We start from the raw sequence: 15,607 nt of genomic DNA, 5'->3' as shown, positions 1-15,607 counted from the left end.
TGCAAGAGTACAGCTGATTTACCTAATAACTAACTATCATTTCTGGTGAAATGAACTGCTTGTGTAAGGCATCTAAAAGATCAATATATCTGTGTGACCTGAGGATTGCCTTGGAATTTTCAGGCTTCTCAAAAGTTCTGGTGAGCTGTTCCTCAATAGCCAATGGTAAAGGGAGACCTTGTCAAATGGCCTGTTTCCTTGCCAGATCCCAAGCTGTTTACAACTTTCTGTGATGGAGCTGAAGTTGACTTCATTGATATTTATGGCTGGATAATGGGAATCAGATGTCCCTTTTGAACCAGGACAGGAAGAGAGTAGTTATTAAAAACAGAGCTCTCTCTCCTTCAACCCACCACTACCTAAGAGGCTCTTTCAAACTTAAGGGTCTGGAGCAAACCAAAAAATCTCACACTCAAAGATTAGATTTTTGTTCAAAATGCATCACTTGACTATAGCCTCAGGCTAACAAGACAGAACACTATTTGAGTTATAAAGCATACTTTTGGGAAAGGGATCCAAAAACTATTGAAAAAGCAACGTCTTGCCAAATAGAGGTTCTAATTCTGAGCAACACTCATTTGCAGTGGGGACAGTCTTTGGCTGTTCCACTGGATTCAGGAGACTATAATTTCACTGCATGTGAAAACTCTGCCACTGGAGCTGAAGCTTTAAGATAGAATGAAGATCATAATGACAAATACAAGTTGGAGCGTAACCCAGTATCATGGGCCAACATAACGCACCCGAGGCCTGGAATCTGTAGTTAAGTCTTACTGCTGATGCTGGGGCAGGGGGGGCACTTTGGGCTTACCTCATTCTATAGATGAAGACACTTGGGGGGTGACGTCTAAAAGGTTCCTTTCTGCTCTAAATGTATATGCTTCAAACTCTCTTCCAAACCATTTAAAGAAAGAATGTAAAGTTTTAATGAAAGTACACTAAGCAACTCTCCTCAACCTTAGCACTGTTCGAGCAGGCACAGAAAAAAAGGTGTATGCACAGAGACCAGACTAAAGTGTTATGTTATAATCTGGAATCGTTAGCAGATCTAAAAAAAAAAAAAATGGGTTTCATCTGGGCCAAGATCAACTTGTAGAAAGTTATAATTGAATTGGTTTCAGCAGATTCTCAGGAACCCCAGAAGGAGGTCAAGTATGTGAAGGGAGCACCATCTCCTGCTTCGCTGCTCATCTGGAGAGTGGATGAGCCCTCTCCTGGCTTCTGGATGGTTCTGCAGGTCATGCTGCCCTCTTTCTTAAACACATCAGACTTAACATGCGGTCTTCCCCTCCTGTCTTCCTAAGTTCCCCTGTGGCGTAGTGGAAAGAGCACGAGTTATGAACTCAGAAACCTGCCTTCCACTCTTAGCTCTTCCACTTACCAGTGGGCTAACTCTTCGGGAAATCACTCAACTGTGATGAGTCTCAGTCTCTCACCTGAAAATGGGGGTGAGGACAGCTACCTCACAGCAATTCTTAGGGAGAGCAACAGAGAGTGTATTTAAAGCTCCTGGCCTCGGCAAAGTAGGCGCCTGGTCCCTCTTGTCTCCCTTCTCATTTCACTACTGCTTTCTTGAGCCAAAGTGCTCCCTATCCAAGCACTGTGTTCCTCGGCTTGGCATTGCTGCTGTTCTCACCAGCCACACCCCCTGGCATCATCTCTATGTGTGCTCATCTCCACGGACCTCTACAACTCAACTCAAAGGCCACTATCCCCGGGAAGTGCCACTGAGATTCTTTCTCTCATCTGACATGCCCTCATCTATGTGACAGGTTTCTAATACCACTTTATAATCATTTGTCTATTATTTATGTGTCTTTCCTGCTGGTCTAGGTCTAGAGCATCCAGCCTTGCACTCATTCTACCTGGGTGCTTGGCAAATATTGGTTCAATGAACAAATGTGTAGATACAGGACCAAAGGGGGAGCTTCTAATGTGCTCGGTTGAATGAAAGTAATGCTTTAGCCAGTACTCTAATGAAAACAATACTCAGAAAAGGAAACAGCCATATCAGAATGTGAGATGCACTCTGTGGGTGAGAAAAAGCATTTGCTTCTGCAGGAGCCACAGAAGTTATGTGGGGAAAGCAGCATGGACAGGATAAGCGACAGAAGCCTCGGACTAGGACAGCGTCTCTAAGCCTTGGCTTAGACACAGCGCCAACCTGCAGAGACGGTGACCGTCCTGTGCGTCGAACCAGACTTTTGGGATAAAAGAAATCGGAGGAAGAACGATGACTGTTTGGCAGCTGCCATAAAACATGAAAAAAGGGAAGAATGAACAAAGAAATAAGCTCAATTTAGAAACACCACACAAAAAAACAAAACCTTTGGGAAAATGAATTTGATAGTAAATGTCAAGTGGCATTGCTTTATAGTTGTATGTGTGTGTGTGTGTGTGTGTGTGTGTGTGCGTGCGTTGGAGAGCCCATGTTTAAAAGCATATTAACTGGTCTTCAAGTTATAGTTTATTCATCTACATTCTAACTCCCCATGATTCCTTTTCCATTTATTTCGGCTTAGAAATTTCTATACATGGAGAGTAAGGAGCCAATGAAGCCATTGAGAGATGTCCTTAAGAATCTGTCATTACAAATGCCCTGTGAGTTCTTAAATACCAAGAATGTGGATTACTCAGTGGGGTTGCAGAGATTCTTAAAACATTTTCGTTTTGCTATGGTAACTGCACTGATGTGATACCCTGTGAAAGGCTTGGAAATCTTGGCTCAAGGTCTGTGATCTGTAGACACACCCTTAAGAGAGCACAACATTTATTCCCTTATTCAAAAACCAATTCCCCTTTAAACCCCACCGACGTCAGCACATACCTCACTCAGGGCACCCTGGAACCTTTTCCCCTCTGGAGTGCTCTATTCTATACACTATGGGGCTTCCCAAAGGTGAGCAAGCTGAGGGTTGGCCTGCCCTCCCAAGTGGTTGAATGTTGGCTTCAGGAGAAAAGCTTTGGAATTTTCTGGAAAACTTTACTAAAGGAAGAAAAGCTAATAGCTCTTCTTGGCCAGAAAGAGAAGTATTTCACTAGTTGTTTTCATAGACTTAACCAGGGAGTTCTATCAAGATGCAATCAATTTTTTTTTCTTTTTTAAGTATCATTTTAGTCACACTATCTGCAAACTCAAGCAATCCTTATAGAGAAAAGACCCACATTCCATGTAGTCTGGTCTCATTAGCATTCTTCTCCTCATCTCCCAAAAAGCTTCATTAGGGATGAAGTGAAAATGATTATTCAAAAAACTGAAAGCAACACTGTAGAGAGTACAGACCACTAGCTACTTGGGTGGTTTCTGGGCAGTGTCCTCAAGCTATGCTATGAATTTTACATTCTTATGATAAGAATGACAATAATTACTATCTTTAATGTTTTAGGATTTTATAAAGATACAATAGTCTTTATATGCTTTATATTTCACAGCATCCATAGCTCCTAAAAAATTTCAGACTCTGGTGCCCAACATGGGTGACTGCCAGTGTGCACCTGCCTGGTGGATGGGCTTGAGGGTTAATACACATCATGCTCAAGCTGAAGCTGTTATGTCGAAATAGAGACCAACAGATTCCTTTTCAGTTTGTCTTTTTACTCCATTCTTCTAAGAAAAAGGTTTTTAAAAAATCTTTTCCATAAAAATATGATGCCAATGGGGTTAGGATGCATAGATGCTTATATCTACTAATGGCAGTTTAAGCAGATCTGACACCATACTCCAGAGTTTGGCTTCCAAAATAAATTCGGGCCATTCTTTTCCCTGAGATGCCAAATGGAACACAAACTACAGTTTTTCCAAGGGTACCACTAAGTCAGCCAAACTGAGAGGCCGTGGCCTGGGTTCCAGTGTGATTATTGCTCAGAAAATATTTCACAGTCTAAGGAAAAAACTAGGGCATCTGAACAGGATATAGATAATGATCCTGACTTATAAGGGTGTACAGCTCTTTGCTTCTGAAACACATAAAATAGTGTCATCTGGAGGTCTTGTCAGGGTTGAATAAGACCAGGAGAAGGCTTCAGAAGTGGGAGATGAAGAGGCTCTATCCTTCTGTGAGTGTGCTTCGGTGAGGACAGTTACTGAAGCATTTTGATGTTACCTAAGAGTTAAGTTACCAGAATGCTTATTCACATTGACACTTCTGGGCTCATCATTGTTTTCCCTAAATGTTTTATCTGACAAACCACTGGCTTTTGGAGATAGAGGCTACTCAGTGAAATTTGGACTTAAGAGGTCAGTAAAATGTACCATGGATGCAGAGTTTGGGTCAGGGTGGTACCTTATGGGCTAAGTACAAAAACGTCTGGTGAGGTCACCAAATGTTGGACCTAGAACTTTATGAATCATTTTTTCCCATCTGTATGGTTTGGTTGTTCCCTTGAATGCTTTCCTATGAACCCGACTGGTGAGGCAAGGCTTACTTTCTCCGACACAAACATTTGGAACAAAAAACACAATCGGTTTAACATAGGAGGGAAGAGAACCTCCTTCCTTGGCCAAATGGTCTTTCAACTTGATCTGCTATTAAGAAAAAAAAAAGTCATGAAAAAGCAATTTCACCCAAACTCCAGCTCCAAGAATAAGCGACTATGACACAGACAGCGGCAAATGCACCTGGCATCACAGTTCTAATTGTTTCCTTACCCGCAGCTTTTCCTCAGTCTTGGTAGATTGTTTACAGTCGGGATGCCAAACGGTGGAACCTGGAAAGACATGGTGCCCGCAAAGCGTTAAAGGAAATGGAAAGAAGCCATAGTCCTATTAGCCAGAACTCCTGAGAACAGATCATATCCTTCTCTACGGAGAGAGGGGAGTGTTAGAGCCCTGTGCCCAAGTGAATTATGACAACTCTAACCTCTAGGTGAGTTTTCCTCAACCAGTCTGAGCTTGCTCTATAAAGGTCATAATTCTAGACCACAGAGACCACTAATGGGCACAACAGTGTTTTGATTCAAGAGACATTTAGTTCTTGACTGAGTGTTGTCGCTGTTGCTTTGGACCATATTATTATCCCTTAAAAGTCATGACTGTATCTTTACTACAAGCTGTATTTAATTTAAATATAATCCATAAACCATGTTTATAGAACATCAAAACAACCAAGCAATTGAGATGAGGGAAATAGAGTCAAACCAGATAGTCTATATCCAGAAGCAAAACTCACTGAATTTTTTGTTGATCCAATTACACAGTCATTTACAAAGATACGGAAAAATCAAGCCACGTAGTAGAAAGGTTGAAAGTTATATTCCGAATGCAGAAGTTTTCTTTAACTTTTAACCTTTAATTAACAAAAAAAGGTCTCCACTTGTGAATGAGTGAAATTACTGGTTAAGTGCCTTTTTTTTTTTTTTTCTGTCCCTGAGTCAATGCTTTACCTTCTTAGAGTATGAAACCCTTCTCTGGATGGTGCTCATATCACACAACTAAGCAAAACACTTATATACCAGAGAAAGCTCTTATAAGAATCCAAGCCCACTGATATGATTTTGTATGCCTAGATATAGATGTCATTTAAAGAGTTGTGGGTAAGACCTAGATGTAAGTCTTTTTTTTTTTTTTTTAAGATTTTATTTATTTATTCACAAGAGACACACACAGAGAGAGGGACAGAGACACAGGCAGAGGGAGAAGCAGGCTCCATGCAGGGAGCCCAACATGGGACACAATCCTGGGTCTCCAGATTCACACCCTGGGCTGAAGGCGGCCCTAAACGGCTGAGCCACCAGGGCTGCCCCTTAGATCTAAGTCTTATGATCACATAAGGATATGTTTAAATATGGTTATGGGCAAAAGAACTGAAGGAGCCCTGGGTAAGACTTGAGCAAATAAAGTTACTAAGTTGAAAGCAGTAAGTAAGTGATATAAATTTAATAAGTGTCAGCAAGAATATCAGACCTCCCGCACTTCATTATCAAATTTTTATCTGTTCTGTGTGTACTTGAAAAGTCACTAAATTACAGTAACTCTTGAATTATTTTATACCACTGAGCTAAAATAGCTAAAATAATATTAACCACAAGATAATACCTTTTATATCAGAATAATACTTGAATCCCTATTTAACAATCATTTCTATCTTGCTTAACCAAGAGCCAAAAAAAATAAAAAATGAAACAAACAGACCAGACAGACACATAGTCCTTTCAGCATTAACATTTACTCTGAGGCTGGCTACAAAGCACAGGAAATCCTCTTAATGTGGAAAGCCAAGGGTTGGGGTGGACCCAACAGCAGCATTCGTTGTGAAGGTTCTATTGAGTAAAAGCCTTTGGCCAGAATACTGGGTTTGCACAGTGTCACACTGTTCTTCAGAGGTCAGCCACACAAGGAATGTGACTTGGGGAGAATATCAGATGCTGAGGAAGATGAACTACTCATTCTTCAAGGATGTGCCAAGAGGGCAGGCAGAGAGCGCTGAAGCCCAACTCCAGAAGACATTTACAACAATCCCTGGAATTCTGAGTATAGCCCATCTTAATGGATACTTGTTTATTTGTAGTATGAATGTGCTGCATTTGTGCACAGCTTGAAATCACTCTCTATTCAGGTTCCAGAACCATGTGAACGTGCAGAGCTGCACCCAGAGCCTTTGAGTCTCAGTTCCTAGCAGACATGGGGTTAACACACACTCTTGTGTCTTTGTTTTTGAGTGCTATGATTGACACACTAAAATCTAAAACAAAGCCTGGAGATCAAATAGAGAATAAATCTGCTTCATGCTGAAAATGCAAAGTGACACCTGCCTATTGCTAGGCAGATTCACAGCCTGCCCTCGGGAAAATGTGTCATATAAAGTCCACATGAGACCATGGTTTTGGGGGCTTGTCACTTGTCTTTATTGGGACCTTCAAAATTCAGTGACTTTTTTTCATCAGAACTTTGCAAAGTCATCATTAAAACTAAGGGATATTTGGATTGTCAATTTCTCATTTACCTAGCATTTTTTAGAGGAGAATAGGTAAGACTTTGCTTTAATATTCAAGAATCATTTCTATAGACATTTCTTCGTTGTATAAAAACAACATAGAGAGCAAAGCAAACCATTCATTAAAATACACATAGTGTTAAGTGCAGAAAGACAAAGAAATGAATTCGAAGGCAGATGAGACCCGGTAATTACCAAACTAAATGAGCACCAGCTCTCATGGTTCTTGCTAATTTTACTGATAAGCCCTTGTCGATTTAATGACTCTTTTTCCAGCTAAAAATAGTAAAATGTTTGTGCAGATGGTGCTGTCTGACTGGAAGAGAATCCTCCCCTAAGCTTCCCTCTGAGAAGTTTCAGTATTTTAGGGGAGATAAAAACTAGTTATGGTTGTACACTGGGAAGATTTCTCAATTAAAAAAAATCTGGGGGGTGCCTTGGTTAAGCATCCAATTCTTGATTTCGGCTCAGGTCATGACCTCAGCATTGTGAGACTGAGCCCCAGGCTGGGTATGGAGTCTGCTTAAGATTCTCTCCCTCTGCCCCTTCCCTGCTTCCTCCCTCAAAAAAAAATCTGATGGCCCTCTGGTAAGTAATGAGTACTTCTTTGCCACGAGAAACTTCTCCATTTCTCTTTCTACTCTGGGTATGTTTTCTCTCATTCTCTCGCTCTCTCTTTCGTTCAATAGGACAGCTACATCATCTCAATGGGATGAAATACATCTGTGATGCAATTCACCAAGTATGACGTTTTCTTCTTCCTGAAAGCCTGCGTAAGAGCAGGCTGGAGGGGTCAAAAAATCCTTCTCATAGGATAGTGAAAGGAGCAAAGACAAAGTAGCCTCTATGAATGCTTTTCCTCTTTTGTCTTCTTTCCCAAATTTCCTGGTGAAGGTTGGGAGGAGGTATTTCTGATTTTCAATCTTACCTCACCTCCGTAGCACCAAACATCAAGGCCTATTCATTTGTTCTAGAAGCAACACATTCCTTTTTTAAAACAGATTCAGGGGCTCACTGTCAGCAATGTCAACTGCTTGGCTGACTAATACTAACTGACGAGGTAACTTTGGGCCACATTCATTTTGGATCTGGGGAGCCTGGCCACTAATGAAATGCCTCCTTCTCTAGAAACAAACAAACAAACAAACAAACAAACAAACAAACCAAGGTTTTCTTTTCCCAGATGGGAAGAACTTAATAAATTCTTGAGTCCACCTTACCTTGAAGATACATTTCCTCTCCTTCTGTGAACATCTGGTTGCATCTGCTGCATCGTGCACAGCTGGGGTGGTAATGTTTGTCACCTGCCTGCAAGAGAAGAGGTAGGGACTATTTAGTTTACACCTTGTCACAGCTCTCAGCCTCTTTTCTGGACTCAGGGATTTAGAGGAAAAGCGAACAGCTGAGGCAAGAAAAATAATTGTCCAATTGACCTAACCTCCGATACCAGCAGCCCTGGAAGCTGAAACTGACCCCATCAGAACTGGAAGGGGCTCAAAGACCGGCTATTGATGCCTGGATGATGGGGCTGCCTTGCTTCTCGGGGTTTCCGGCATCCATCTCTCTCTTGGCCTGGTCGCTCTTGGATGGTTGCCAGTCACACACCACGTGTCTGAGATGAGTCCACTCCGTCTCCAAAAATGGTACCCCCAAAACATTAATACTCAAATTGATGTGGAGACTAATACTGGTTTGTACTAATGCAATAAAAGGAAAGGATTCTCATATCTAGCAGGCTCTTGCTTTCTTAACTACACGCTCTAAAAATAATAAAATCTATTTAGCTTACATCAAGATGGGAAAAACCATAATAAAAGACATCAACAGCTTTCACCTCAGAAGGACCCCAAATTCTCTTCTTTGTTGCTTATAACAATCTTTTACCAAAGTCTTATATTGTTTTCTGAAAAAGGCATTTTACTGAGGCGGCCTTGCATTATTCATGAGCATTTCACATTCCTAAATATGACAGATGCCATCACAGCAGGTGTTGACTTCCCCAAAGCAAAATGTCACTGGACACAGGGACAATTCTGTAGACAGGTGCCAAGTCACATTAGAGTCATGCTCCAAATGCATGCCTGACAAAATGAAATCTTTCTGTTTATAGCTTAGCAAAAAATCTTCACCACCTGAAAGTTATCAAATATACTCTGCAATGAAATTTTATCAACCAACTGTGAAGCATTTCTTTTGCATCAACCACATGCAAGGCAGTTAGTGCTGAGAACCCAGAGTTAGAAGTAACTGCACCCTGTGCTTGCATGAAATCTCAACAGGAAATCAGAGGTCAGGTAGTGATTCCTTTCTCACACCCTCCAGTAGAAACTACAAAGCCACTTAGTAACCAGAGTGTGAGATGGTAGTTGGTTACTCAAGACAATCAAGTGGAAAAAAAGTGAAGTTATCTCAAAATAGAAGCCAGGAATGAAATCTGTTCAATGCTGCCAATCAGAAAATTCTAGAAGTGGTGCTCTTGTTTTGGTTCACACACTATTACTTAATTATTTTTTTCCAGGGGATGAAGGAAGCATAGGAAATGTCACACAAAGTAGCTCCTTCCCTTAGGCCACCCAGGGTCAAATGTGAGTGAAAGGGGAGAAAGAGAGAAGTCACACTAAGTTCTAAACCACTGTAGTTCAGCTGGGATGCCAATGCTGAGAGTTCCCAGCCAGTGTGGACAATCTCTGGATTCTCAAGGAAAATGTAAGTGGAAAAATTAAGGCACCTTGACAGGAAGCTTGTGTAGTCTACAATAAAAAGCACACTCCTCAGAAAGCTGGGAGTAGAAAGAGAGATCTTCAAACTGATATAGTGTATTTATCATATTTAGTGGTGAAACATTAGGTGCATTCTCAACAGACAGCACTCACACAATAGCTGACACTTTCACCAAAGTATTTAGGTTCTAGTTTTTTTAGTTTAGTTTTAATTTCACCAAACTCTTTTAGTCTTAGCCAATGTGATACAGTAAGAAGAAATAAACATGCAGGTCACCAATGAAAGAGCTCAAACAGCTTGATAAAAAAACAAAATAAAACAAAACATCTAAAACCTCACAGCTTTCCTATAGACTAGCAATACAAATTTAGTTAGTGTAATGGGAGAACAGGACTCCATTTCTAACAGCAACAAATAAACCTTTCAATGCAAGATCTACATAAAGAAAACTTTAGAATTTAATTGATGGACATAAAGGGCTAACAATCATAATGTAGACATGTTCATGGGTGGTACTGAAGGAAAAGAGAATCTAAACGTCTTTGGGGTCAAGGTCATCTCATTTAGACATATATTTCTGGATGAGGAAACTAAATGTTTAAAGATGTCAATTTATCTAAAATGAACCTATTAATGCAATGCATTCTCAACCACAATACTCAAAGGAATTTTGTCTACAGACCTTGACATCCTGATTCTGTAAGTTCATATGGGAAAAAAAAAGTGCACAAAAATACAGACATTTTTTGAAAAACAGAGCATCAATTAAGGGGGATTTTCCCTTCCTGACATAAAAAATTATTCTAAGGCTCAAACAATTAAAGTCCTCCAATACTGGTACAGGAATAGAAAATAAATTGGTGAAACAGATAACATAGAAAAACCAGTTGCACAGCTATACACAAGATAATTTAGTCTATGATAAAGGTGGCATTTCAAATGAGTTGCAAAACAGACTATTCCATTAATGGTGAGAACAATGGATTCTCTACTTAGAGAAAGGTAAAACTAGATTCCTAGTTCATAACCTACACTGAAAAGAATTCTAGAGAGTTACAGAGGTAAATATAGAAGGGTATATAGAAGATAATTTAGTATACTTGGGCTAGGAATGCTTCCTTAAACAAGGCAAAATCTAGAAACAATAAGGCAAATAATGACTTCACACACACATATAAATGTCTATACATAAGAAGGTTAAAGGAAGAGTAACAGGGAAAGATACTTGCTGTGCATTTCAGACAAAAGATTATTATCCAGAATATATAGAGTGTCTCTAATAAAAAAAATAAGTGGCAATATGGGCAAAAAGCATATATATATATATCTCCCCCCAAAAAACAAATAATTAGCTCAACTCCACCAGGAGTCAGAGAAACACAACTTAGAAAAAAAAATTTTTTTCTTCATCAAATGGGCAGAGATAAAGAGAAGATTAATGTTAGGAAAAAGGCATTCTCACACACTATTGGTGAGCAAAATTCTTTTTGGGAGGCAGCTTTGGCAATATTTATTAAAATTTAATATGCATGTACTCTCTGATGCATGATTCCACTTCTAGGAAGCTATCCTACAGAAACTCTCATTACTGCTTAAAAGTATATGTATTAAGGATCTTTAACATTATTTATAACAGCAAAGAATAAACAACAGAAAGCAACCCAAATAAGAAAGTAGTTAAAGGAAATATTAAACCATATGTAGCCATTAAAAGAATGAAATAAACTTACATGGAAAGAGTTCAAATGAATGCTACCAAGAGAAAAAAATCATGCAGAAAAACAACATCTATAATATAGTTGCATAAAATACTAGCGGAACTTGTGGAGACATTGGGGTAAGTACGACTGGATTCAAATCCAGTTTCAGCACTATGTGATCTTGTGAAGGTGGCAGTCTCAACCATATAACACTCCACTGCTGACACTGCCTCACAATGATGTTACTAGGGCGAACGATCATATGATATTTTGAAAATGGTGCAGCGCACTACTACACATAATAATAATAGAGACAACAACAATTAGCAATAACTCTCTGAACAGAGGTGGTCCCGGGGCCATTCACAAAGAGAAGGCTTGTTAGTGCAATTTGGGACGCTGGCCAAAGGCCCTCTCGGTGTCCGTTCTTTTCCCAAGGACAGGCATAGGAGAGTAACTGTGTTACATGAGCTGTCACATAAGGTGGAAGAAAGATACGCCAAGACCCAATGTGGCAGGGCTTTGGTCTATAAATCATCAGCAAAAACACTGCTGAGAAACAATACTGTCATAAGACCAGGGGCATCAGTCTTGACCCAGGCACTCACTCATCTCAGGATGCTGAACATGTCAAGTGATTCAGTGAGCCAGAATCAAAGGCCATTTGCAGCCAAAAAAGTCTGTTTTTGTAGCAGTGCGGGCCTGGGGGACCACAGGGTCAGGGGCTCAAGGACAAGGGAGCCTCTGCTTTGCATGCAAGAGCCACCTCCTTGCTTTCATTTCTTCTTACACTGGTACCTATGACGGTTCACACTCAAGCCCTATGCACAGGGCCAGGAAAAGGGATCAGGCCTGAACATAGATGTAGGCTTATATGCAAACTCACCCCCCAAATGGATGTAGCTGAATCAAAATCATTTACAATGGAGTCATTTACAGAAGAAGGAGAAGTATTTCAGATCGTGAGCAAGATGGAAGACTAGTGCCTATAGAAGGACAGATGAAAAACATACAATTCGTTGTGGAGAGGAGGTCATTGATTACAAACTTTTAAAGCACAGTGTGGGCTTTGTTGTGACAGGTGACCTCATAAGTGACAGTTACTAGGTACCTGGCCCCAAACTTATACCCTACAACTCTAGCTCTGCTTGAACCTGTGGGGCAAGATGCGCTGCCAAGACTCACCAGAGCTCTGCAATCACTGTTCTCCACCCATCTTTCTATTCTGCCATGTAAAAAAAAATTACAATCTGTTTTCTTCTTTTTCACATATTTAAAATGCACGTGTTAGAAGTCTACATTCTGGCTGGCATTAAACTCTATGGAAAATAAACAATTTGCTTATTTAGTTGAGTTTTATAAAGCACCTGCCTACACATTCAGAGTGCAAAAAAAAAATGGCTTGCCTTTAATAGTGCTGATTATGTCAGACTTCTGTGGTAATTATTACTATTTGGTTAATCTCTAAATTGGAGTAGGAACTTTAGCATACAGACTAGAATACCATCTGGAGTAATACCATTTACTATAAGGCAGGATTTAGCACCACATTTAAAAATAAAATCCACTATCAGGAACAGATAGTTCTGAATACCTCGTGGATGAGGAGGCCCCCCGATAAAGGGCTACTATATTTGCAATCAAGAGATTGGATGTCATTCCTTAATGTGTTACCCGTGAGACCTCAATGATGCCACTATTTAACCTCTCCAAGCCCCCAGGCCCCTCCCCTCATCTGTAAAAAGTGAAAGGCTGGACTAGCCAATTTCGAGTCTCATTCAGCCATAAAATTCTATGATTCTGTGTGAAATCCCATACTCCTATAAGCTCACACAGCAGTGTTAACTGAAAAGCAATTTGGGTAGAGAAAGGATATTCTTGATGGCAGGGAATGGGGTTGAGGCAACGACTCTATAGTGTCCTATACCCAGGAGGATTTCTGGATTCCCCAAGCCCTGTGATGACTGCAACAGCCCACTGGGAGTAGCAAGAGAGAACCATAATTACAGAACCCATCCTTGGGCAAATAATCTGCTTGCCTGATAATCTGCTTAGCTTCTGGATGACCAACTGTGCTTTTTAGCTTTTCTTTAGCCTCTTTCTCTTGCCCTACTCCTAACACAAGCCCAGGAGATGTGGAGGATGGGCCTTGAGGTCAACCTTCAGCCATTTATAACTAATGCCCTACCTACTTCCCAAACAAAGGCTTGCAGATTCTTATCAGAGAAAGTCATGATCTATAAACAACCGGACAAAAACCTTAGAGGAAAAGAAAATATTGAGACTCCAAACTCAGGCAAACCTGTTGTGATCTGAGTTTCTCAGCAGATGAGGACAAAAGGGAAAACGGGTCACTAAAAGTCTCACTGTGTGAAAAAACGGCCGCATAACAATTGCCACTAGAGAGGCAAGGTTTTCTATTCTAAATTAGTAACAGTCAATTGTAGGCCGAACTTCCATATGATGCCACACATTGTATCAAGGCTCACAACATTCCTGTGATGTAGGTGCTATTTTTACAATCTTATACACAAGCAAAGAAGCTAACACTCAAAGTGGACAATGTACTCAAAGCCCTGAGTGCTTTCAAAAAGTAGAACCAGGCCTACCATCTGAAGGCACCGAAACAATTCTCATAGAGAGACCTTCGCTCTGGAATGGAAAATTATCTTCCACACTAATTTTGCTGATGGTTGGAAACACTGAAGTACTTCTTTCTTATATAGACCCTTGAGAAAAACCAAGGGTGTAACACTGAAAGATAATTGAATGTAGTCATTTCCATATGGGGAAGTTAAACTACCAAGGTCGAGGTTGCAGTTTTTTTTTTTTTTTTTTTTAAGTTCTAACTTGATTCAGAGATGATTTGCTTAGAATACCCAAAGGAATAAACAAATTGCTTTCCTGTCCCCAAGACTTACAAACACAGCTCTGGTTGATGGTGACTTTAGATGAAGGACATGCAGACGCTTGGAGGTGAGTGTGCTGGCCTAGATCAGGACTTTTCTAATTTCACTGTCTATAAGCAACACCCAAGATCCTTTAAAAAATGGATTCGATGGCCTTAAAAGATAGGGCCTAGAAATCAGCTTCTTTCTTTGTCTTATAAGCACTGAAATGAGTACATGAATCATCATGAACTGGGGAAACACCAGTCTAGGTGATCTCCAAATCCTAAACCTGATAGTAAACGAGGAAGCCAAAGTGGGTAACAAGGATCTGGTGCTTCTGTGGCAGATGCAAGGGTGGGAAGGGAGAAGCAGAATCACATAAGTTTCCTGTTTTACTCCTGCCGAAAGGCAGTGTAGGGGCTGATTCAGCCTTCTTTATGTTTGTTGTTGTTTTCCTTGAAGCAGGAGAGGTTTCCACTGTGACTGGACTGACTTGATCTCCAAGTTTACACTCACCTGTTCCAGGGTTTGTTTTTTTTTTTCCCCAGATAATGCAGGGTCCTGAACAGACAGGATAATGAGGGTGTGCCTTGGCCCAAAGTCTGTATCCTGGGTAAAGGTGAGTAAATCAGTTTGCCCAGGCAGTGTTCACAAAGCCCAGAGGGCTCTACACAAGTCTGTACAAAGCCAACCTGCACAGATGAGAACATCCCATAGCCAGACAGCCTTAACAACCCAACTCCAGCTGCAACTCTGCTCCAAACATATGTGTGATGTCGGAGGGAGGGGTGGCAGCTCATCTTCCCCAGAGAAGATGCACAAAACAGAGAGAAATATACCATTGCCTTCCAATGATCTGGTTCCCTTTGACCAGCTGCTCAAAATATAAAAGACAGAGCATCAACACCCTTTTATTTTTTAAAAACTATTTATGAGAGAGTGTGTGTGTTGGGAGAAGGGTAGAAGGAGAGAGGGAGAGGGAGGGGGAAGGAAAAAGGGACAGGAAGAGAGGGAGAGAGGCAAGGAGAGAGAATGAGAGAATCCTCAAGCAGACTCCTTGCTAAGTGTGGAACCCAATGCAGGACTCAATCCCAGAACCCTGAGATTATAAATTGAGCCAAAATAAAGAGTCAGCCACTTAACTGACTGAGCCACCAAGTCCCTTCTTTTAATGAGGGGTAAAGAATGAAAAAACTGGCAACACCCCAGTGTAAATGCATATTGCGTTTTTTGCAGATGATTACTGCTTTCTCATTTCCTTCCAAGGAAGTAAGTGCAAAAACTTTAAAGCAGTCTTTACAATTTAATAGTGCTAGATAAATGTTATCTATAAATGTGTGCCTTCCCACAGGACCTAACCAGT

General features: G+C 40.6%; 1 protein-coding gene across 11 annotated transcripts in view; it reads right to left on the bottom strand.

Annotated features, from left to right (window-relative positions):
• The window catches only part of ABLIM1 (actin binding LIM protein 1), a 283,821-nt gene that overhangs the window by 41,068 nt on the left and 227,146 nt on the right, over nt 1-15,607 (bottom strand). For 10 of the 11 annotated variants that reach the window (XM_077877526.1, XM_077877525.1, XM_077877532.1 and 7 more), the window contains 3 exons: nt 8,153-8,240; nt 4,649-4,707; nt 2,165-2,248 (listed from right to left, as the gene is read on the bottom strand). In XM_077877526.1, the coding sequence (XP_077733652.1) occupies nt 2,165-2,248; nt 4,649-4,707; nt 8,153-8,240 (231 nt within the window). The remainder of the gene's footprint in view (nt 1-2,164; nt 2,249-4,648; nt 4,708-8,152; nt 8,241-15,607) is intronic. The other variant, XM_077877528.1, reaches the window with a different exon arrangement.

This window comes from Canis aureus, chromosome 29 (genome assembly GCF_053574225.1).
Source record: "Canis aureus isolate CA01 chromosome 29, VMU_Caureus_v.1.0, whole genome shotgun sequence".
NCBI lineage: Eukaryota > Metazoa > Chordata > Mammalia > Carnivora > Canidae > Canis > Canis aureus.
Note: the sequence above shows the minus strand (reverse complement) of the source record. Positions and strands in the feature narration are given on the sequence as shown.